This window comes from Triplophysa rosa, linkage group LG17, assembly GCF_024868665.1.
Source record: "Triplophysa rosa linkage group LG17, Trosa_1v2, whole genome shotgun sequence".
Lineage (NCBI taxonomy): Eukaryota > Metazoa > Chordata > Actinopteri > Cypriniformes > Nemacheilidae > Triplophysa > Triplophysa rosa.
In genome coordinates this window covers 4,322,815-4,345,701 of record NC_079906.1, presented here as the reverse complement: position 1 = coordinate 4,345,701, position 22,887 = coordinate 4,322,815, and the positions used below count along the sequence as shown (strand labels likewise).

General features: G+C 40.2%; 1 protein-coding gene across 2 annotated transcripts in view; it reads left to right on the top strand.

The window, feature by feature from the left end:
- fgfr1a (fibroblast growth factor receptor 1a) overlaps window positions 1-22,887 on the top strand; it is a 54,296-nt gene that overhangs the window by 20,763 nt on the left and 10,646 nt on the right. Inside the window, exons 3-8 of one of the 2 annotated variants that reach the window (XM_057356129.1) lie at window positions 4,785-5,042; window positions 5,154-5,237; window positions 10,911-11,083; window positions 14,828-14,951; window positions 18,612-18,802; window positions 21,419-21,563. In XM_057356129.1, coding sequence (XP_057212112.1) covers window positions 4,785-5,042; window positions 5,154-5,237; window positions 10,911-11,083; window positions 14,828-14,951; window positions 18,612-18,802; window positions 21,419-21,563 — 975 coding nt within the window. Of the gene's footprint in view, window positions 1-4,784; window positions 5,043-5,153; window positions 5,238-10,910; window positions 11,084-14,827; window positions 14,952-18,611; window positions 18,803-19,211; window positions 19,360-21,418; window positions 21,564-22,887 lie in introns of both variants that reach the window. The other variant, XM_057356128.1, reaches the window with a different exon arrangement.

The window sequence follows — 22,887 nt, the reverse complement described above, 5'->3', positions numbered from 1 at the left end:
CTGGTGTTTGGTGCTCTAAAGCGCCGGCCAGAGGGCAGCAGATCAAAGAGTTTGTGTGCTGGGTGTGTGGAGTCAATGATGATTTTTCTTGCCCTGTTTTTCACTCTGGAATCGTACAGGTCCTGAAGTGTGGGCAGAGGAGCACCAATAATTTTCTCAGCACTACGAACTGTCCGTTGTAGTCTTCGTAGGTCTGATTTGGTGGCCGAGCCATACCAAACAGTAATTGAAGTGCACAGAACAGATTCGATGACCACTGAGTAGAACTGGGTCAGTAGCTCCTGTGGTAGGTTGAACTTCCTCAATTGACGGAGGAAGTATAACCTCTGCTGGGCCTTCTTTACAATGGAGTCTATGTGGGACTCCCACTTCAGGTCCTGAGAGATGGTGGAGCCCAGGAACCTGAATGACTCCACAGTATCCACAGTGCTGTCCAGGATGGTGAGGGGAGGAAGTGATGGAGGGTTCCTTCTGAAATCCACTATCATCTCCACTGTCTTGAATGCATTCAGCTCTAGGTTGTTTTGACTACACCAGGCAGCCAGCTGAGCAACCTCCTTTCTGTAGGCAGATTCATCACCATCTTGAATAAGGCCAATGACTGTGGTGTCATCTGCAAACTTCAGGAGTTTGACAGAAGGGTCTGTAGAGGTGCATTCGTTTGTGTAGAGTGAATATAGCAGTGGAGAAAGAACACATCCTTGAGGAGCTCCGGTGCTGATGGTACATGTGCTGGATTTAAATTTTCCCAACCTCACTAGCTGCTGCCTGTTCGACAGGAAGTTAATAATCCACTGACAGGTAGAGGTTGGCACAGAGAGCTGGGTAAGCTTGGGCAGGAGGAGGTCTGGGATTATGGTGTTGAAGGCCGAGCTGAAGTCTACAAACAGGATCCTGACGTAAGTCCCTGGTCTGTCTAGGTGTTGTAGGATGTAATGCAGTCCCATGTTTACTGCATCGTCCACAGACCTGTTTGCTCGGTAAGCAAACTGGAGGGGATCAAGAAGTGGTCTGGTGATGTCCTTCAGGTGGGCCAGTACAAGTCTCTCAAATGACTTCATGACCACAGATGTTAAAGCAACAGGCCTGTAGTCATTAAGTCCAGATATTTTGGGTTTCTTCTGTACAGGGATGATGGTGGAGCGTTTGAAGCATGAAGGGACTTCACACTGCTCCAAAGATCTGTTAAAAATATTAGTGAAGATGGGCGACAGCTGCTCCGCACAGACTTTCAGGCAGGAGGGTGAGACATTGTCTGGGCCTGGTGCTTTTCTGATCTTTTGTTTGCGGAAAAGCTGGCAAACATCCTCTTCGCAGATCTTAAGTGCAGGTTGAATGTCAAGAGGAGGTGTTAATGGTATAGCAGAGATAGGGTCAGGGCGGGTGTGAAGGGTGAGACTCTGCATTTCAAAACGACAATAGAAGTCGTTCAGGTCGTCAGCCAGTCGTTGATTACCCATAGACTGAGGGGATGATGGCTTGTAGTTGGTAATGTCTTTCAGGCCTTTCCACACTGATGCAGGGTCGTTGGCTGAAAACTGGTTCTTCAGCTTTTCAGAGTAGCTTCTCTTAGCTGCTCTTATCTCCTTTGTCAGTGTGTTTTTGGCCTGATTATACAAGACTTTGTCCCCACTTCTGTAAGCATCTTCTTTGGCCTGACGAAGCTGTCTCAGTTTCATTGTAAACCATGGTTTGTCATTGTTGTATGTTAAGCGAGTCCTGGTGGGAATACACATGTCCTCACAGAAGCTGATGTAGGATGTCACTGTGTCAGTTAACTCATCCAGATCAGTGGCTGCAGCTTCAAAGACACTCCAATCCGTGCAGTCGAAACAGGCTTGTAAGGCCCGCTCTGTTTCGCTGCTCCATCTCTTTGCTGTTCTTGCTACAGGCTTGGCAGATTTAAGCTTCTGTCTGTAGGTCGGAAGAAGATGAACCAGGCAATGATCAGAGAGACCCAGAGCTGCTCTGGGAACAGAGTGGTATGCATCCCGTATTGTGGTGTAACAGTGATCCAGAATGTTGCTGTCTCTGGTGGGGCATGTGATATGCTGCCTGTATTTTGGCAGCTCACGGGAGAGGTTTGCTCTGTTAAAGTCCCCAATAATAATAATAAGAGAATCCGGGTGTTGCTGCTCCGTGTCAGTGATGTAATCCGCCAGCTGTTGCAGCGCCGCGCTCGCACAAGCATGTGGAGGAATGTAAACATTCACGAGAATAAATGAGGAAAACTCGCGTGGCGAATAAAAAGGTTTGCAGTTGATAGAGAACGCTTCTAAGTACGAAAAGCACATCTTCTTCAGTGTTGTTATATCTCTGCACCAACCTTCGTTTATATAAAAACATAATCCACCACCACGTGTCTTCCCTGTTGACTCGGCAATGCGATCCGCTCTGAACAGCTGAAAACCCGGCAGATGTAACGCGCTGTCCGGTATGGTGTCATTGAGCCATGTTTCTGTGAAACACAGCGCAGCGGAGTTGGAAAAATCTTTGTTTGTCCTGGTGAGTAAGAGTATTTCGTCCGTTTTGTTGGTAAGGGAGCGGACATTCGCCAGGTGTATACTCGGCAGCGGGGTCCTAAATCCGCGTCGTCGGAGTCTGACGAGCGCACCCGCTCGCTTTCCCCGCTTGCGTCTTTTAGAGCGTTTGTACAGAGCTGCCGCTCCTCCGAGTAAAATGTCCAGTAAGACGTCTGAATTTTCAAAATTAGGGAAAAGATTGATAGAAGGGCATTGCTTAATGTTAAGCAATTCGTCCCTGGTAAAAGTGATTAAAGAAGAGTAGCTTAAAACAGGAAAAACGAACAAAAAAGACATAAGTACTAGAGCACTCCAAACCGAGGCAGCCATCCGCGGCGCCATCTTGGATATCAGCCATCTTGGATATCAGTTTTTGCTCTGCTCAAGCCGTTTCCTTCCTTTTAAATCTTTATTTACTCATATACTTTTTAAGACAACACAATCACTGTTGACCCTGTTTGCATGACAAAGAAAAGAACTGTGTGATTGAAATTGGTTTAAAAAGAAAATTATCTCGTTTTTGTAGTCAAAATGTAACATTTTTTCTAGGGCTGGTGTAAGGTCATGTAGGTGGGTAAAAGAATATCAACCAATGATGTAATATTGGTTCATCATGCAACAGGTTTTGCAACCAGGTTAGGAAAGAATTCTGCTTTCTAGGGCTGGACGATATATAAACATTATCGAAATATTGCACATGTGCATATTGTTATGTTTGCAATAACAATTATTTTAATATTTCAAAAACATCTAAAGTTAAAATTTAAGCATGTACATGGAAGATGATCGGCAATCAGAAAGAATGTAAAACACATTCGTTGGTAATGTAATTGTCCAATTTAAAATGTTGTTAAATATAGTTTAATTTGATTTCGTAACATTATCATAACATTAACGCTTAAAAAACATTAATATAACGTTTTATTTAGGAAGTTATTGCATGTTGCACTTTTCTTCAATATCAAGAAGCTCTACTGTTTTATAGGATCTAATCAAATTTAACACGTGTAAATTTACATTACAAATTTACATTTAAAGGTATTTAAAGGGATGTCCCTGAATAAACACAATTTAGGCTTTATTGACAATATCTGTGGCATCCTGTCACTTACGATACAGAAGACTTCATAGATTTTCATTGAAAGTTGGTCCTTTGGTTTTTGTTTGTTTTTAGAAAACTGTGAGGCACATTTTTATTAGAAATAATTTCATTTGTATTTAACCTGGACAATTCTCTCAGACTTACTTTGCCAGCACATGAAGCACGATTTTGTGCCATTTGCAGTGTCACGTTTATTCCCGGTCATCAAAGTGACTCGCACGGATGTGGGTCAAGCATTGTTTCTTTATTCACTATACATTATGAAACAATAGTGTAAATGTCATTCTCAGCAAGCGGCAGCGTTTCATGGAAATTGAACCTTTTTTGAACAATTATCCAGCCGGGGCGCACTGTTTACAGGAAACCATTTGGTAACATTTAAATCCCTTAGTGCATACAGATATTTATTACTAAATGAAAATAAACCCAATTACCATCTGAATATCAAGCAGTTACCATTTGCTTTGGAAATGCAAAAATCTCTCCTCAGTTTACTGTTAGAAAGGTGCCACAATTAGCATATAGAGTCAGTATGTGCTCTTTGACAACTTCGATCTATTCTTTGGAGGAGGACCCCCAACAGTGATGATCCCACAGTAAGCTTTGTGTCCTTACTAGAATCAGGCCCCTTAAGAATTTACAACGACGGGTACAGATGGGTGACAAAATGTTGATGGAATGAATCAGCATAATTATATTAAACCTCCCCATCCTCAGATCTCAGCCCCCCTGCCTATAATGGTCGCTAGCAGTAACGGCTGGTCTCAGGTGGCCTTGTCTGAGGCAATGCCCCCAACCTTGCATCCCATAATCAAATTTAAGATCCCTCTCAGAATTGGTCTGACAATTGTCCTTTGACTAATTCAGAAATAAATTTGATATGCCTTGTATCTTTGATAGGTGTTTTTGTTCAATATCTGAAGGATGGCAAATTCTAATAACACTGGATGTGCATCCGTTTCAAACCACCATTATTGGTCATCATAATTACTGTACATAAAAACACATACAACAAAATACAATTTTGAAAATGAAGGAACATTAAAATGTAATCTGACTAATTCAGTTTTAGACCGATGCAGACCACTGAACTTGCAAGTCATTTCAAAAAATCTTGGCTGATTATAAATAAATGGGGTTCTTTTTTGTGTGTTTTCTAGCTGTCGCCCTGGTGGAGCCCACGCCATTCACTCTCTATCCGGGGGACAAACTGGAGCTGAGCTGTAAAGGTAAAGAAGAGGCACAGGAAGTGACCTGGACTAAGGACCTCATTCCATTGGTTGACGGGGACCACACACGCCTGAGAAACGATCAGCTGGAGATCGAAGCTGTGGATCCAGCCGATTCTGGTCTGTATGCTTGCTTTGCTCAGGGACCCAATAGCAACCACACTGACTACTTCAATGTCAACGTTACAGGTGAGAAACTGCTAGAATATAAAATGACTGTCTAAAATAAATGTTTGTTTTGTTCAGATTTATTGTGTTGTTTGATTAAAACCTTACAAAAAACCTTTGTTCTTCGGACAGATGGATTGGCTTCCTCAGAAGATGATGATGAAGAGGAATCTTCCTCCGAGGAGACAAAGCTATCAAGTAGCCAGAAACTGCTTCGTGAGTCTCTCTCCACTTTAAGTAAAACTGCTTTCTAAACTCGGAGATTGGATATCTAAAAAATGTCAATAACTGAATTAGTTCCGTATGAAAGTGAAAATGGAATTATAACAGGAAATAGTGCACATACAGTGAGGGAAATAAGTATTTGATCCCCTGCTGATTTTGTAAGTTTGCCTACTTACAAACAAATGAAGGGTCTATAATTTTTATGGTGGGTTTATTTTAACTGATAGACACAGAATATTAAAAAAAAATCAGGGGAAAAAATGTTATATAAAGGTTATAAATTGATTTTCATTTCAGTCAGTGAAATAAGTATTTGATCCCCTACCAACTAACAAGAATTCTGGCTCCACAGATTGGTTATGTGCCTATATGGACCACAGATTAGTCCTGTCACTTTAAGAAAGTACTCCTAAATCAGCTTGTTATGTATATAAAAGATGCCTGCCAACAGAATCTGTATCTTCCAGTTCAACCTCTCCAACACCATGGTCCAGACCAAATAGGTTTTAAAGGATGTCAGCGACAAGATTGGAGACCTGCACAAACCTTGAATAGGCTACAGACAGAAGCTTGGTGAGAAGGAGACAACTGTTGGTGTGATTATTTGGAAATAGAAGATATACAAAATAACTATCAAATGCCCTTGTTCTGGAGCTCCCTGCAATATTTCCCCAATGGGGTAAAGATGATCATGAGAAATGTTAAAGATCAGCCCAGAACTACACGGAAGAAGCCTGTTAATGATTTCAAGACAGTTGGGAACACAGTTAGCAAGCAAAACATTGGTAACACATTGGTAACACGCTATGCCACAGTAGACTGAAATCCTGAAGCACCCGCAAGGTCCTCCTGCCCAAGAAGGCCCGCCTGGCTCGTCTTAAGTTTGACAATGAACATAAAAATGATTCAGAAAAGGCTTTGGCGAAAGTGCTGGCACTGCTGTGAGACCAAAATGGACTCCTGTGTTTGGAGGGAGAGAAATGCTGACTATGAGCCCAAGAACATCATGTCTACAGAGAAGCACAGTGTTGGAAACATTCTGCTTTAGGGCTTTTTCTCTGCTACAGGTATACAGGATGACTTCACCGCATTGAGGGGCTGAGGGACGGGCCCATGTACCGTAAAATCTTGGACGAGAACCTCCTCCCCTTAACTAGGTCACTGAAGATGGGTCATGGATGAGCCTTTAACATGACAAAGACGCAAAACATATTGCCAAGACAACCAAATAGTGGCTTAAGGAGAAGCACATTAAATGTCCTAGCCAGTCTCTAGACCCTAGTCCTATAGAACCTCTGTGAAGGAGGCTAAAACTCCAATTTGCTGAGCGACAGCCAAGAAACCTTAAAGATTGACAGAGGAGTGGACTAAATGTATCCGGACACATGTGCAAACCTGGTGACCAACTATCAGAAATGTCTGACCTCTGTGCTTGCCAACAAGGGTTTCTCCACAAAGTACAAAGTTATGTTTTGCTTGGGGATCAAATACTTATTTCACTGACTGAAATGCAAATCAATTTATAACCTTTATATAACATTTTTTTCCCCTGATTTTTTTTAATATTCTGTGTCTATCAGTTAAAATAAACCCACCATAAAAATTATAGACCCTTCATTTGTTTGTAAGTAGGCAAACTTACAAAATCAGCAGGGGATCAAATACTTATTTCCCTCACTGTATGTTATTGAAAAGCATATTTATATTACACTTTTGTGTAATATTAAACTGTGCCTGTTACCCTGTGTTATTAGTTTTGAGTGGATGTTATCTGGGAATATCAGACCTTGGAATTTGGTGATTGGCCAATAAGAATAAGGTATTCTAGAGTGCCGTCTCATCAAAATAAATGCACTCAATAGAATGGATAAAATACCAAAAATGAAAATTCTGTTCATTCAAACCTGTATAAATTTACTTTTCCTGATGACACGAAGAAGATATTTGGAAGAATGTTTGTAGGCTAACAGTTCTGGGGCACCATTGACTACCTTGGTAGGAAACAAAACTACTATGGTAGTCAATAGTGCCCTATCAGAATCAGAATCAGAATCAGAAGAGCTTTATTGCCAAGTGTGCTTGCACACACAAGGAATTTTCTTTGGTGTTGGAAGCTTCTAGTACAGACATTTAACACAATGACAATACAATATAATACGATTTACAGTCTAAAAGATTCTAAATTGTGCATATATAAAATAAAGACTATTTTACAGAAAATGGGGGATAATAACATATAAGAGACATTGTACCGGGTAGTATATAGTAGAATAAACATATTAACAGATTGTATGTACACTTGTGCAAATGGATAATTTAGTAAGTAGAGGTAGTGTTATATACATGTATACATAAGATGTAGATATAATAAGGCACAGTAGTGCACACTATAGGAGTAGTGGAAGTGGAATATTGCTCTTAAGGAGCAGTTATCTGTTTAGGAGGGAGATTGCCTGGGGGAAGAAGCTGCTTCTGTGTCTGGAAGTCCTGGTGTTTGGTGCTCTAAAGCGCCGGCCAGAGGGCAGCAGATCAAAGAGTTTGTGTGCTGGGTGTGTGGAGTCAATGATGATTTTTCTTGCCCTGTTTTTCACTCTGGAATCGTACAGGTCCTGAAGTGTGGGCAGAGGAGCACCAATAATTTTCTCAGCACTACGAACTGTCCGTTGTAGTCTTCGTAGGTCTGATTTGGTGGCCGAGCCATACCAAACAGTAATTGAAGTGCACAGAACAGATTCGATGACCACTGAGTAGAACTGGGTCAGTAGCTCCTGTGGTAGGTTGAACTTCCTCAATTGACGGAGGAAGTATAACCTCTGCTGGGCCTTCTTTACAATGGAGTCTATGTGGGACTCCCACTTCAGGTCCTGAGAGATGGTGGAGCCCAGGAACCTGAATGACTCCACAGTATCCACAGTGCTGTCCAGGATGGTGAGGGGAGGAAGTGATGGAGGGTTCCTTCTGAAATCCACTATCATCTCCACTGTCTTGAATGCATTCAGCTCTAGGTTGTTTTGACTACACCAGGCAGCCAGCTGAGCAACCTCCTTTCTGTAGGCAGATTCATCACCGTCTTGAATAAGGCCAATGACTGTGGTGTCATCTGCAAACTTCAGGAGTTTGACAGAAGGGTCTGTAGAGGTGCATTCGTTTGTGTAGAGTGAATATAGCAGTGGAGAAAGAACACATCCTTGAGGAGCTCCGGTGCTGATGGTACATGTGCTGGATTTAAATTTTCCCAACCTCACTAGCTGCTGCCTGTTCGACAGGAAGTTAATAATCCACTGACAGGTAGAGGTTGGCACAGAGAGCTGGGTAAGCTTGGGCAGGAGGAGGTCTGGGATTATGGTGTTGAAGGCCGAGCTGAAGTCTACAAACAGGATCCTGACGTAAGTCCCTGGTCTGTCTAGGTGTTGTAGGATGTAATGCAGTCCCATGTTTACTGCATCGTCCACAGACCTGTTTGCTCGGTAAGCAAACTGGAGGGGATCAAGAAGTGGTCTGGTGATGTCCTTCAGGTGGGCCAGTACAAGTCTCTCAAATGACTTCATGACCACAGATGTTAAAGCAACAGGCCTGTAGTCATTAAGTCCAGATATTTTGGGTTTCTTCTGTACAGGGATGATGGTGGAGCGTTTGAAGCATGAAGGGACTTCACACTGCTCCAAAGATCTGTTAAAAATATTAGTGAAGATGGGCGACAGCTGCTCCGCACAGACTTTCAGGCAGGAGGGTGAGACATTGTCTGGGCCTGGTGCTTTTCTGATCTTTTGTTTGCGGAAAAGCTGGCAAACATCCTCTTCGCAGATCTTAAGTGCAGGTTGAATGTCAAGAGGAGGTGTTAATGGTATAGCAGAGATAGGGTCAGGGCGGGTGTGAAGGGTGAGACTCTGCATTTCAAAACGACAATAGAAGTCGTTCAGGTCGTCAGCCAGTCGTTGATTACCCATAGACTGAGGTGATGATGGCTTGTAGTTGGTAATGTCTTTCAGGCCTTTCCACACTGATGCAGGGTCGTTGGTGAAAACTGGTTCTTCAGCTTTTCAGAGTAGCTTCTCTTAGCTGCTCTTATCTCCTTTGTCAGTGTGTTTTTGGCCTGATTATACAAGACTTTGTCCCCACTTCTGTAAGCATCTTCTTTGGCCTGACGAAGCTGTCTCAGTTTCATTGTAAACCATGGTTTGTCATTGTTGTATGTTAAGCGAGTCCTGGTGGGAATACACATGTCCTCACAGAAGCTGATGTAGGATGTCACTGTGTCAGTTAACTCATCCAGATCAGTGGCTGCAGCTTCAAAGACACTCCAATCCGTGCAGTCGAAACAGGCTTGTAAGGCCCGCTCTGTTTCGCTGCTCCATCTCTTTGCTGTTCTTGCTACAGGCTTGGCAGATTTAAGTTCTGTCTGTAGGTCGGAAGAAGATGAACCAGGCAATGATCAGAGAGACCCAGAGCTGCTCTGGGAACAGAGTGGTATGCATCCCGTATTGTGGTGTAACAGTGATCCAGAATGTTGCTGTCTCTGGTGGGGCATGTGATATGCTGCCTGTATTTTGGCAGCTCACGGGAGAGGTTTGCTCTGTTAAAGTCCCCAATAATAATAATAAGAGAATCCGGGTGTTGCTGCTCCGTGTCAGTGATGTAATCCGCCAGCTGTTGCAGCGCCGCGCTCGCACAAGCATGTGGAGGTATGTAAACATTCACGAGAATAAACGAGGAAAACTCGCGTGGCGAATAAAAAGGTTTGCAGTTGATAGAGAACGCTTCTAAGTACGAAAAGCACATCTTCTTCAGTGTTGTTATATCTCTGCACCAACCTTCGTTTATATAAAAACATAATCCACCACCACGTGTCTTCCCTGTTGACTCGGCAATGCGATCTGCTCTGAACAGCTGAAAACCCGGCAGATGTAACGCGCTGTCCGGTATGGTGTCATTGAGCTATTTAATTTAATTTATGTTAATATTAATTTGCATTATTATTTTACTGTATAATAATTGTATTAAATAAACGATTTGTTGTATTTTGTTGTATGTTCATTTTATTAAAAAACTATTTGTTGAATGGGTCCTGTATACAGTCCCGTTTAAAGAAACCGTATGGTACATTGACATCTAGTGGTTAAGCTTGGTATCGCAGTCTAAATTCAAAATACTGGAGAGACTAGTTTAGCCAAGTAACTGTTCTTCTCGGTTTCTTTTGAGTGTTATCAGAAATAATGTACAAGTACTTTGTTGTTTGTGAATGTGTACCGGAAGTTAAGTTGGGGTCACAAAAGTGCACATGCGCAGTAACGTTTGTTTATGTTGTTAAGATGAAGCCGTCTATACAGTGACATTACAACTGAAGATTAAAGCATAGTTATGATTTTTTTTTTTAGATTTAGATTTTAGATTTTTAGATTTTTTTTAGATTTAGATTTTAGATTTAGATTTATGATTTTAAGAAGCACTGTTAAGATTTTAAGAAGGAAAAATGTGTGCTACAAAAAGGTTATATCATGAAATCAAATGTCACATTAACATTTACACAAGAATATATATATATATACACGAAAACCCTTAAGGTGGTCATTTAAATGTTGTTACATGTGTTTTCTACCTTAATATTTTTAGAATTTATGTTTTTCCTTCTCCTTATGCTCTCATGCGCTCATTCTTGTTTCACAGCGATGGCTCCAGTCTGGGCTCAACCTGATAAGATGGAGAAGAAGCTCCACGCCGTTCCCGCCAGCAAAACCGTCAAGTTTCGTTGCCAGGCCAACGGTAACCCTACCCCGACTCTCAAGTGGCTCAAGAACGGCAAAGAATTCAAGAGAGACCAGCGAATAGGAGGTTTCAAGGTGAGAGCACCTGGACATGGATACCCAACGCAGGGTTGAACCAACAGCCTGGTTTAAACATGGACACTTTATGGCCGGTTTCATAGACAAAGCTTAGCCTAAATCAGGACTGTGCCTTAGTTAATTTAGGCTATTTAAGTCGCTTTTATTAAAATGCCTTAGACACAACATTACTGATGTGCATCTTGAGACAAAACAATGGCACTGACATATTTTAAGATATGTCAGGGCAAGATATTTTCAGTTAGGACAGCTCAGCTGGGACTAGCCTTGAGCCTTGTCTGTGAAACCGGGGTTAAGTGTGTTTTTTGCTAAGACAAGCATGGTTACTTTTGCCATTTTTAGAGTTTTTAGGGGGTTTGTTTAGGTAGCAGCATTTGTGGCACACACTTGAATGACACCTCAAATCGTCAATGTTCTTAAATAAATGCTTTCACATGAACAAGCATGTGCGGTTTATAAATAAAAGTGCATTTTATTATGGCTGCTCACTCTAATGTAAGCATGTGAAACATTTGTTGTGGCCCCCTACTCTTGGTTGGAGGTTAGAAGGGCAGAGATCCTCCTCAACAGATCGGTCTTCCAGACACCTCACTATAGCATGACAGGAACTGAATAGCCGTGCCTGGAAGGCAGACATTAGATCTGTGGCTTTCTGACAGAAGCAGATCTTCTTTGCTTGACTGTCCTCGTCTTGCGCAACTTGTTCTCTTCAAACACACGAGAATAAAGTCCCTCAGATTTGTGCTTTTCTCTCATTAAAACATGACACACAATTTGAATCTTTATCTTTGGATATCAACAGACCCGAAATAACAACACTTGAAAAAATTATTAGAAGGAACACATTGCTGTTTGTTTCGTTACTATATTAGACTTTTGCTTATTTACTTGTTACCATGCAGTTTTAGAGTTTGCTCCGATTCATTTTTGTATGCTAAGTTAAAGGCCTCAATCAGACATATGGGCAAGTTTTGATCGCTTCATGATATGGTCGTCTAATAGGGAACAAGAGGAGCTCTCCTTGTTTTTTAAAACTTTGTAGCATCCTGCTTAAGGCTACGTCCACATTGATCTAAAAACGTGATTTTTTTTCTTACAAGATACTTCCTGTCTATATTATTTAAATGCTTAGTGATTGTTTCAAGTAGGTTTTCCAAACACTCTGTTATTGGTTGGACACGGCTTCAGTCTCATGCCATTGGTTGAGCCAGAGGATGTTCAAACACTCGATGCTGTTTTTTTGATAATATTTTACCTTTAAAAGCTACTGCACATTTACTTCCTCTTAGGGCGATTCAGACTTTTAATCTAATTCATTACATGATGTTGCGATTAATTAATCGAATCATTTGGGTCCAAAATATAATTTAAAGCCATAATAAGACAATACAGAAGGTAGCTTCAGATGATCAGAAGCTAAAACGGCCATCATTTTGTTTAGTTTTTTTCAGAAGCTGAATTATTATAATTAAAGACCAAAACAGTTTGGTTATTAACATTCTTAAGAAATATCTTCCTTTTCCCCAAATAAATATTAATTCAAGTTTAAACGACATAAGAGTAAGTAAATGTAAAGAAGCAGATTTTTTGTACAAACTTTATTAGTATTGTTATTATTTAACTTTTTGATTTTAATACTGATAAAATTCTTTGAAGAATTAAAAACTGCCAGTAGGTAGTGGTAAATGTCATTAATGAATTAGATTCACTGAATTCGTTCAGAAATGCATTAAATGACTCTTTATGAATGAGCCACTGATTAATTGATTCACCCAATAGATTCGCTCAAGAAACGTATTCATATAGAAACGAAACCACGCTGTGTGTTCCTCAACACTTCTCCTGAGGCTTTATATTTTTTATGTATTTTCGTTGAAAAATTAGGAAAACAGACAATGTTGTCTATAAAATATATCTTAAAATTAATCAATTTAATTTCTTATTTAATTAACTGTTGTATAAAATCAACATGACATGTGCACTCGTAGTTTTCTGGACAAAAATAGCACTGCTCTTCTGTGATTGCATAGTGTAATTAAAGAAATATGAGACAAAAGCTCATTCAGGGTAATTTTTTTCATATTTTCCATAATGCGTTAATTATAATTAATGTGTTAAATGCACAGCCCTACTTCCTCTACATCTCCTCCCTCTACGTGGTATTAGGGTGATATTTTCTGAAGTTCTCTGCTTGTATCGTGGCGTTGTGTCTGTGTTTCTCATCAAGGTGTACTCCAGCTGGGAGGCATTAGTTCTCTTCCTCTCCTCACCGCATACACACTTTACCATCTGGAGTGTGTTTGAGGCCACTGCAATGCATACACATGCACATGCACACGCACGCTCACCATTACATGTGCATTGACGTGGTTTTACACAAACGCACAAGTACACGAAGCAAAATGCTTTTCCGCTCAACATCGTGTCAAGACAACAAGAGTGGATGCGTCCAGTATGTCTCTGAGCTACAGAAGTGTGAAGCGGGTTCCGGTGAGGGGCCTTGCAGATTTTTGGAGTAACCCCCCCTCGCCTTGTTTCTGTTCTCTTTGCTTAACAAGAGTCCAGCCCAATTGTTAATTTACATTAAGTGTATGTGAAAAGGAAGTCAGGCAGACTGAGTTTAGCAGATCACATCTGGGGTTCTGTAACCTGAAAAGCCATAATAATCGCCTAACCAAAAGCTCTTTGTACGTATTCATAAAGCCTCATGAAAGCCCAGCTAATGTTTTGCATACAAAGCTGTTGTATGTCTTTTTATCTGGTGTTTTATGGAGAATGTTTATTGTATTCCGCTACATTAAACTACGTGAACGTTTGATGGTTGTCACTTTACAGACCTGCTTTCTTGAAATGAAGCCTGTTTTAGTGGACATGGAGTGGCTTGTTTCCCGCTCTTCATGGAACATGATGTTCTCCAGTGCTCTGATCTTGTGCCTGACTGGATGTTAAACTGACCTGATGTAGATTTGATGCCAGCATACTCTGTTAAGCTTCCTGAGCCTTTCATCGAAATGATCTTAAAAAGCTGAATGGGCCTCTAATGCATTCAGCAGTTTTCTAGATCTTTGGAGAAATAGTTTGTCTTGCTGTACGTGCATGCAGATACTTTTACTAGGTATACACATATAGAGATCTGTTTCACCACACATAGATGCAATTTTTCTAAAGGTTTCTTAATAATTTGTATATCAAAGTCAGTGCGTTGAGAAGAACCATCAGGTGCAACCATAAGGGGTCGTAAATATGGTGTTATGTCAAATCAAGCTAAAAGCACAGCCACGTTTTAAAAATATTATATAGACAAGGTACAGGGGATGTATTGCGCTCAAGCGATTTTAAACGTCCAGATATGTGTGCGTTGGCTTGGATTCGTGGCGAGTGGGGCCAACAAAGGTCCACTATTGTTCAGCCTACTCATTGAGCTTTGGGGGAAGGGTCACACCAATAACAAATTAAAGTGATCAATTGTTCACCTTCATGTCATTTAAAACCTGCAGATGACTCTTGTTTTTTTGTCGAACACAAAAGAAGATCATTTGAGATGTCTCTGTGGTTTTGTGTCCAAACAATGGAAGTCAATGCGGTCCAGTGTTGTTGGTTCTCAAAAATATCTTTTGTGTTTCACAAGCAAGTCATACATTTGAAATGGTTTTCAATTTTAGGAGAACTTTTTACACGTTAAGTCATTCCTACGCAGTTCTTAACTGATCAATGTATGTCTTCCTCTCTTTGGCTACACAGGTTCGAGAGCACATGTGGACCATCATAATGGAGTCTGTGGTGCCTTCAGACAAAGGCAACTACACATGTTTGGTAGAGAACAAATATGGCAGCATCAATCACACTTACCAGCTGGACGTCGTCGGTCAGTCACATTTCTTCTCTTGTCTTCTGCATTTTAAAGTTTAAAGGGGTCATATGGCGTGAATACGTGTTTTTTCTGTGTCTTTGGCATGTTATAAGTTGCCCATGCATGTATTAGACACATAAAATTGCACAAATATAAGTGTCGGAACAAAAGATGCATTCTATCTGAAAGCGAATGCTCACCCAGACCTGCCTGAAACGCCTTGTGTAACCACACCCCCACAAATCTACTTCATTTCATGGTATGATTTGACTAAGACCGCCCAAATGTATACGCAAGTAAGATGGGCGTACCTGCCAGTACAATTGCGCTGGAACCTGATGTTCCAAATATGGTAAGAGGCGTTACATTTCCGTCACACGCTTGCAGTATTCGACCAATCACTACGCACTGGTTAACTGGCCAATCATAGCACACCTCGCTTTTCATAGCGATGAGCTTTGTAAAAAATCTGCGCGTTTCAGAGAGGCGGGGCAAAGAGGAGATACAAACATGCACGGTATGTGGAAAATACAGCGTTTTTTAACCTTAAATCGTGTATACACATTGCATTACATGTAAAACAAACGATATTATTCGTTTCAGCCGTGTCATATCACATGAACGAAAGTGTTTTTTACCATTTCATGGTCATGGGCTGTTTCACTTTCCATCCCCACCAGTGTAATTTTGTTGATTTATCGCCAAGCCTTTGATTAAATCGATTTACGTGTTTAGCTAGCACAGACCGTAGCAAATGATCCCCAAGGGAGGTTCATAGAAGCCCTTCAGTGTTTGCTCGAGTCCATCAGATGCAAATGGCTGTTGTTTACCATGTAGCTAATGTTTTGGTGCGGGACCACTAATGGTTATCATTACTTAAATGCAGTGAACTGAGGTAATGGGTGGCGTTACACCTCGTGCGGGAGCGCTTGTGTACGTGCTTGCCAAGGACATGAGCGTCTACTCTAGTCTGTTACTGGTGTGCGTTAAATAGTCCATTGAAAAGATTTAAGTGTTTAGTTGATGCCGTGATGAGTTAGAGATGCGGTAAGTGGCTCTGGATGAGATCAGAGTATGTGGAATAAATTCGTTCAGAAAGCTGATTGGTGGACGGACACTTGATTGATGACTTCATTAAGTAGCCAATAAATCAGAGCCACACCCTCATGTAGATGGAAAGCCACCATGACATCATTTGCACAAACAAACAAGCATATGTCATGTGATGTGCTGGTATTTGGTCAGAATGAAATAGACATGTTTGTATTTCTCTTTCATTTCCCGGCAAAGAGAGAAATGTTTTGAATATCCTCACTACGAAATGTAAAGCAACGGATACACATTAGGTGAATAATTAATATATTGGCTCCGCTATGATCCTAAAGACAATTATTTTTACCGATACTATCACTAATGCACATTTTATGTATCGTCACTGTCCTTTTAAAACCTTAAAAAAATTGTCGAAATGGGAAAAAAAATACTTTTTAAATGTTTACATACTGTGTTGTCAAAGTTGACGCACACTTTTTTAATTCATTTTATTGGTTGGATATTTGCAAAACCCAGTGATAAACATAAAGGGTGACTAATAATAGTGATTCATAAAATCATGAAATATGGAGATACAAGGTTTCGGAAGGACAACAGCGATATATTCATAGTGCCATTAAAGGTGCTGTGTGTAATATTTAGAAGAATCTACTGACAGAAATGCAATATATTATATATACATATATATATATATACATAAATATGTCTTCAGAGGTGTATGAAGATCTTACATAATGGACCGTTATGTTTTTTTATTATCTTAGAATGAGCTATTTCTATCTACATACACTGTGGGTCCCCTTGCATGGAATGCGCCATGTTGTTTCTACAGTAGCCCTAAATAGACAAACTGCTCTACAGAGTGCGTTACGTAAATACGTTATCTCCTTCAGCAAAGAAGCAAAAACGCGACAACATCTTGGTCCTGTGAGAGCCGCTGTAGTGCTTCATAAGGGAGGGGTGGAATGAGCCGTTAATTGCAATTCACAACCTCACCGCTTGATGCCGCTAAAATCTCCACATTGCTCCTTTAAGTATGTATGTCAACTTGTAAGTCTGATGATATCTCACTGTTTCACTTAAAATGTGAAAAGTGCTATTGAAATAAGCTCAAGACAATGTGAAATTCAGTCATATATTTTAACATCAGATCACATTCACTTTTAAACCTACTGCCCTCCGTGAAAATACTTGAGAAATGGGCTGTGGCTTAAAACAACAGTGCCACTCATTTCCACCAAATTGCAGCAATTAGAATGAGATTCTGGTCGGCATGTTTAAAGAAGGCTGCTCCCTGCAGTCTTTGTGAGATTAGCCTCAAAGCTTAAACTACCCTAAGACCACCCGATGGACCTTCCAGGCGCTGTTCTGGTTTTAGAGGCGTTTAGGTACTTTAGGGTTTACAACGTTTACATTTATTCATCTACTTGACGCTTTTATCCAAAGCAACTTACAGTTGAGGGGGCATTTAACACTTTGCTTTGAGAGCCAAAGAGGTTTAATAGTGTTTATGCTCACTCTTGTTATAAATGAATAAATTACTACTCCTACATAATTTATTTTTGTAAAACACTGGTCAAATATGTATTCTAGAGTCTTAGACCTTTCCAATGATATATAGTTTGTCATGATTAGATTTAGATTTAGTTGTGAAAATTGAAGTAAACCTAGGTGTTCCAATAGTGGAACGGTGACAGTAAAAGGGTTAAAAGTAGCCTTTTGTCAGCACCCATTAGCCATGATTATATGCAATCCACTTGTAAACGGATTTATGGCTCAATCGGACTGAAAATCCTCCTTGTAAAGACCTTATTCAATCTGATTGAGGTTGATACGATTGAAATTTCGATCGGATTGAAAGGGGTGGTGAAGACTGAAAGCAATCCGATCAAGAGGAAAAAATGAAGCATGTAAACGCTTGAATCAGAGTATTTTCTTAATTGGATTTAAAAAATACCTTATGCACATGTGCAGTGCTGCATACGTCTTAATGATCTAATGTTTACGTCAAATATTAAAAAAAACACTAAACTTACCACAAGAACATGTTTTATCCATTCAATGGCACGCGCTTTACTAATGGAATGGAGACACGCGCTGTAGATTCTCCGGGGCTCGTGAGTTAAGCAAATAAAGAACATTGTGTTATTCGGAAAGTTTGTTTTCTTTGCAAATGTGTAGATACTAACTATATTGACTTATACATCCAGAGACGAAGTGAGATGTTAGATGCCTTTGCGCAGTGTTGCCAAGTACTTGGTCATTCGGGAACATTTTAAACTGTTGTCGCGGTTGTTTTTTCTTGTGAGTTAAAAGTGGAATAATGTTCTCTATCAGATGTTGATAATTGGGCTAAGCTAGTTTTTGGATCGTTTTGAATGGCCGTTGGACTGGATTTGTTATGCGAATCTGGCAACCCTAGCTGTGCGCTTGCGCAGTAGTTCTGTTCAGAATGTATTTCATGGACATGTCAACGATTTTTTTAATCGTATTGCAACATTTAGGGGACATGTAAACAGCACACAATCTCAATCAGATTCAATTCATTCGGATTGACGAAAATGGGTGCATGTAAACATAGCCATTGATACCTCACTAACCGTTTATGCTTGTGTGATACAGAGCGTTCACCACACAGGCCAATTCTTCAAGCCGGGTTGCCTGCTAACCGTACGGCAGTGGTGGGAAGTGACGTGGAGTTCGAGTGTAAAGTCTTCAGCGATCCGCAGCCGCACATCCAGTGGCTGAAACACATCGAGGTCAACGGCAGCAGAGTGGGACCTGACGGACTGCCTTACGTTCGAATCTTAAAGGTAAAGAAATGTTTTTCTTTGCTAGTCTGATATCGACCAAAATTCATTTCAGTTTGACAAAATCAAATGCTTGTTCTTGCACCAAGAAAACGTCCTTGTAGGGCATAACACGTGAGTTGTGAATTATTATTTCTTATTGTAGATCATTCCTGTTATGTAGGTGTTTTTTTCCAAAGTAATTCGCTTCAAGTTACTTAACCTCTGTGAACAGGAACACCTTGAATGGAGCAGGACTAGCTTTTGGTGAAAATATAAGCCGTGCTATTGGCAGACTGTTCCAAGTTATTTCATAAGATCAGTAACGGCCTATCAAGAGCATTGTGGCCTCCTCCAGTGAGAATCAATGAAACCAATAGCAATGCAAGTTGGACTTTGTGCTTGACCTGTAACATGTGTTTGACCTCCGCAGCACTCAGGGGTCAACAGCTCGGACACACAGGTCTTGATGCTGTACAACGTGACAGAAGAAGAAAGCGGAGAGTATATATGTAAAGCTTCCAATTATATAGGCCAAGCCAACCAATCAGCATGGCTCACCGTTACACAGCCCTCTAAAGGTAACACACTTGTCAGGGCAGATAATATACGGCTAGACAGGGGTACAGGCAGTCGCGCTGACCTTTAACACATCAGCCCTCTCGCTCGTCTCTTGTTTTCTCTGGAGCCCTTTGCTGTAAATGATGCCATGGAAAATCCCAGCAGAGCAACTGGAAGTATTTTGGCTTTTGTTTATACTGGAAGTTTCCTTCTTTCCATGCCTGTGCTACGCTCTGCCCTCCTAATAAGGGTGTGTTTTGTGCCCTCTGAAGAATTACTTACACTCTCTTTCCCTTCAAAGGCTTCTCAGCGGCACCTTAAATGCGCCTGTCGAAATTCCTTCACCTCACTCAGGGGTGAATTATATTTTTCCTCTGACAACTTGACTGCTTTGGGTCCGTGATCTTTTCATTCTTTAGATCTTTTTTTATCTCGCATAATACTAACATGTTATTTGTTCTTACCAATAACAGAAAATGTCCACTCTTTTCAATATCAGGTTTGATATAGCAAAAACAAATATGTGAAAAATTCTTCTTTTATATTGATACAAGAATTAGGAAATTGAATTCAAGCGCTTAGTAACATGTGGGCGATATTTATAACATTAGTTTTATATACTCATTATGTAAAAAGCTTGAAGTTGTTAAAGTATCTACCAGTAGTGTAGGCATTTGGAAAAATGTACAGAATATATCAAGTAATCATAGTGTAAAATAAAACTAGGGCCGTCAAGTGATTAATGGCGACTAATCGTATGCAAAATTAAAGGTTTTTTTACATAATACATGTGTGTGTGTACTGTGATAATTATGTATATATAAATACACACAAACTCATACATGTATATATTAAAGAAATATTTACACGTGTATACATTTTTATATTCATGTAGAATTTTTATTTTATATAAATATTTAATGTATAAATATATAATACTTACGTGCATGTATAATTTAAAGAAAAATTACATATTTATACATAATATAAATGATATATAAATATGTATTAAAATAATACATGCATGTGTGTGTGTATTTATATATACATAATTATCATACACAGTACACACACACACATGTATTATGTAAACAAAAAAGTTTTTGCATACGATTAGTTGCGACTAATCACTTCAATTATTTCTAAATATTTACCAAAGAACTCCACACACAGTTCTTGCATGTATTTATTGGTCGTATTGAGTAAAACATTCTACTGTTACGACTAATGGAGAGCCTAACAATTGAAATGCAAACAAATTACATTATTGGGCTATAACGTATATTCGGGATTATTTTCAAAAGCAAACGCAAAATGTATCTATGTGTAGATGCATAGATTGTGACAGTCACTAATATTCAAATATGATATACGAATGCCAGTGGTGTTGGTTAAATGTTGGTCATTTACTTATGTAGTAAAGAAAAATCGCTTTTTATGGCTTATTAGCGAACCAGAATTCTGCGTCTTATAAACGATAATAGGTGCACAGCAATATTTTCAGTGCAACTTTGCTGTCACTACTCGATTTGAGTATTAAGTCTGTACTAGGGATTTTGTATAGTTGCTCTAGTACGACACAATTTTTCCTCTTATTTTCTTTCTAATGATCTAATATCTAATGATCAATACTTCTTATTCTAAATTTGTGTTTACAGTGTGCACATGTATGTAAAAGTCATTCTTAGTTTACAGTCTCTGCTGGTAATATTCCATGTGGCCCATCTTGTGCATGTGGAGATGGATTCTATAGGGTGGCGAAGGGGGTGGACGTCACCCTCCTCTCTGATGTCTTGTCCTCAGGTGTTGGGTCTTTAGCAGGCGGAGCCGTGCGCTCCGTTCTCCAGCTAACCACAAATCTATTATCAGGGTCATCGATCGGTCCAGGAACGGTCTTGTTTTCTCTAGGGACGGTGAAGGATCTTGTTTTAGGGGGTTTCTCCAGTATCGGCAACTTTCTTTTCGCCCATCTAACTCGATCAAAGCCTCGCCACTCTCTATCGGAAATCTGGCCTTTTCTCTCCTCCGGTGGGTTTTTCCCGGAGCTCTCCGGCTTCATCCTGTGGTTCTTTTCTCTAGACGGCAGGCGTCAACACCACGGATAAGGAGATGGAGCTACTGCAGATCAAGAATGTGACTTTAGAGGATGCTGGGGAGTACACCTGCTTGGCTGGGAATTCTATCGGCCACTCCCATCATTCTGCATGGTTGACTGTCTATAAAGGTATCTTTGGTTCTTTCGGTTGATGGTTTCTTTCTGTCTAACTGCGGCAGATCACGCTGCGGGTTGAATTTAGTGCAGTGGTTTCCATACGGTGTGGAAATGTGCTTTAGACATTGTCAGCGCTAGCAGACACCAGCTTTACTGTTTATACTGTCTATAGCAAATGACAATGCAAACTTTGTGAACTGCACTATTTTTCAACCCCTGTTGTGTTTCTGCTCTTCTTCCGTTAAATGTTGGTTGAAACATGTTGGAGTGACATGTTTCATCTCTTTGTTTAGAAACGGGGAATCAGAGCAAAGTCAAACCTCACATAGTCTCACCAAAACAAGCTGTACGCAACAATTGAATCTTTTCCACAAGGTCACATTTGGCAAAAATTCCAATGATATTTTGCAACTGCCTCATTTTTCTGCAAACAGCGTGTGACTCATTGTGGCCAGTGGTTTGGCAAAGCTTTGTTTCCATTGTAACGGTACTTGTACATTACAAAATGCTTTTTCTAGTTTTTCAACATTAACCCATTTCCAATTAACATTTCTTCACGCCTCAACATTGGACACGCATCCCAAAGAGAATGACATGAAATATAAGCACTCCGCTGATGTCATTTCCTCTTTGGGCCAGAACCGATATACACCTTACCTAAAGGACGAATCTGTTCGGTTTTGGAATAGATCGAGTTTATCAAGATGCTTGTCCAAAGTTGGTCGGTAATGTTGAGACGTTCAACATTAGGAATGAGAATTATGCATCATTCTTACTGTTGAATGGTAATTCTGTTCACATTCTGCAAGAAGAAACACAGGCAGCGTGTTGTTACACACAATCTCATATCCACACTCGTATGTGTTATGTTGTGTTTTAAAGATGAATCATTTATCAATGTGATGCATTTGCCTGTGTATTGATTTTTTCTGTGTGAAAATGTATACACAATAACATCTTTTGTGTGCGTGAATTGTGTGAATGAATGCAACCCAGTATCATAAGCCAGGGGGTTGACAAACAGCAACCAAATAGCTTTGGAAATATCCTTATTCTCCTAGACTTCTCATGTAATTTTACCCACATAACCTCGCTCTCCATTTATACTCCCACCCACAACCTCTCAGATATTGTCTACCCACCCAGCCATTCTTCTCCATTTACATTTCTATTTGTGTTGCAAATATAGTTTACATAAAGCTATTTTTTGGCCTCATTTAAAAGCGAGAGCTGCCAAGTATCATGAGCTGTGGTTTTCTTCTCTCACTGCTCACATAAGCAAAAGAATGTGCCGAGAAACTCGATCCATGAAAGAAGTAATTATGACGCTACAAAA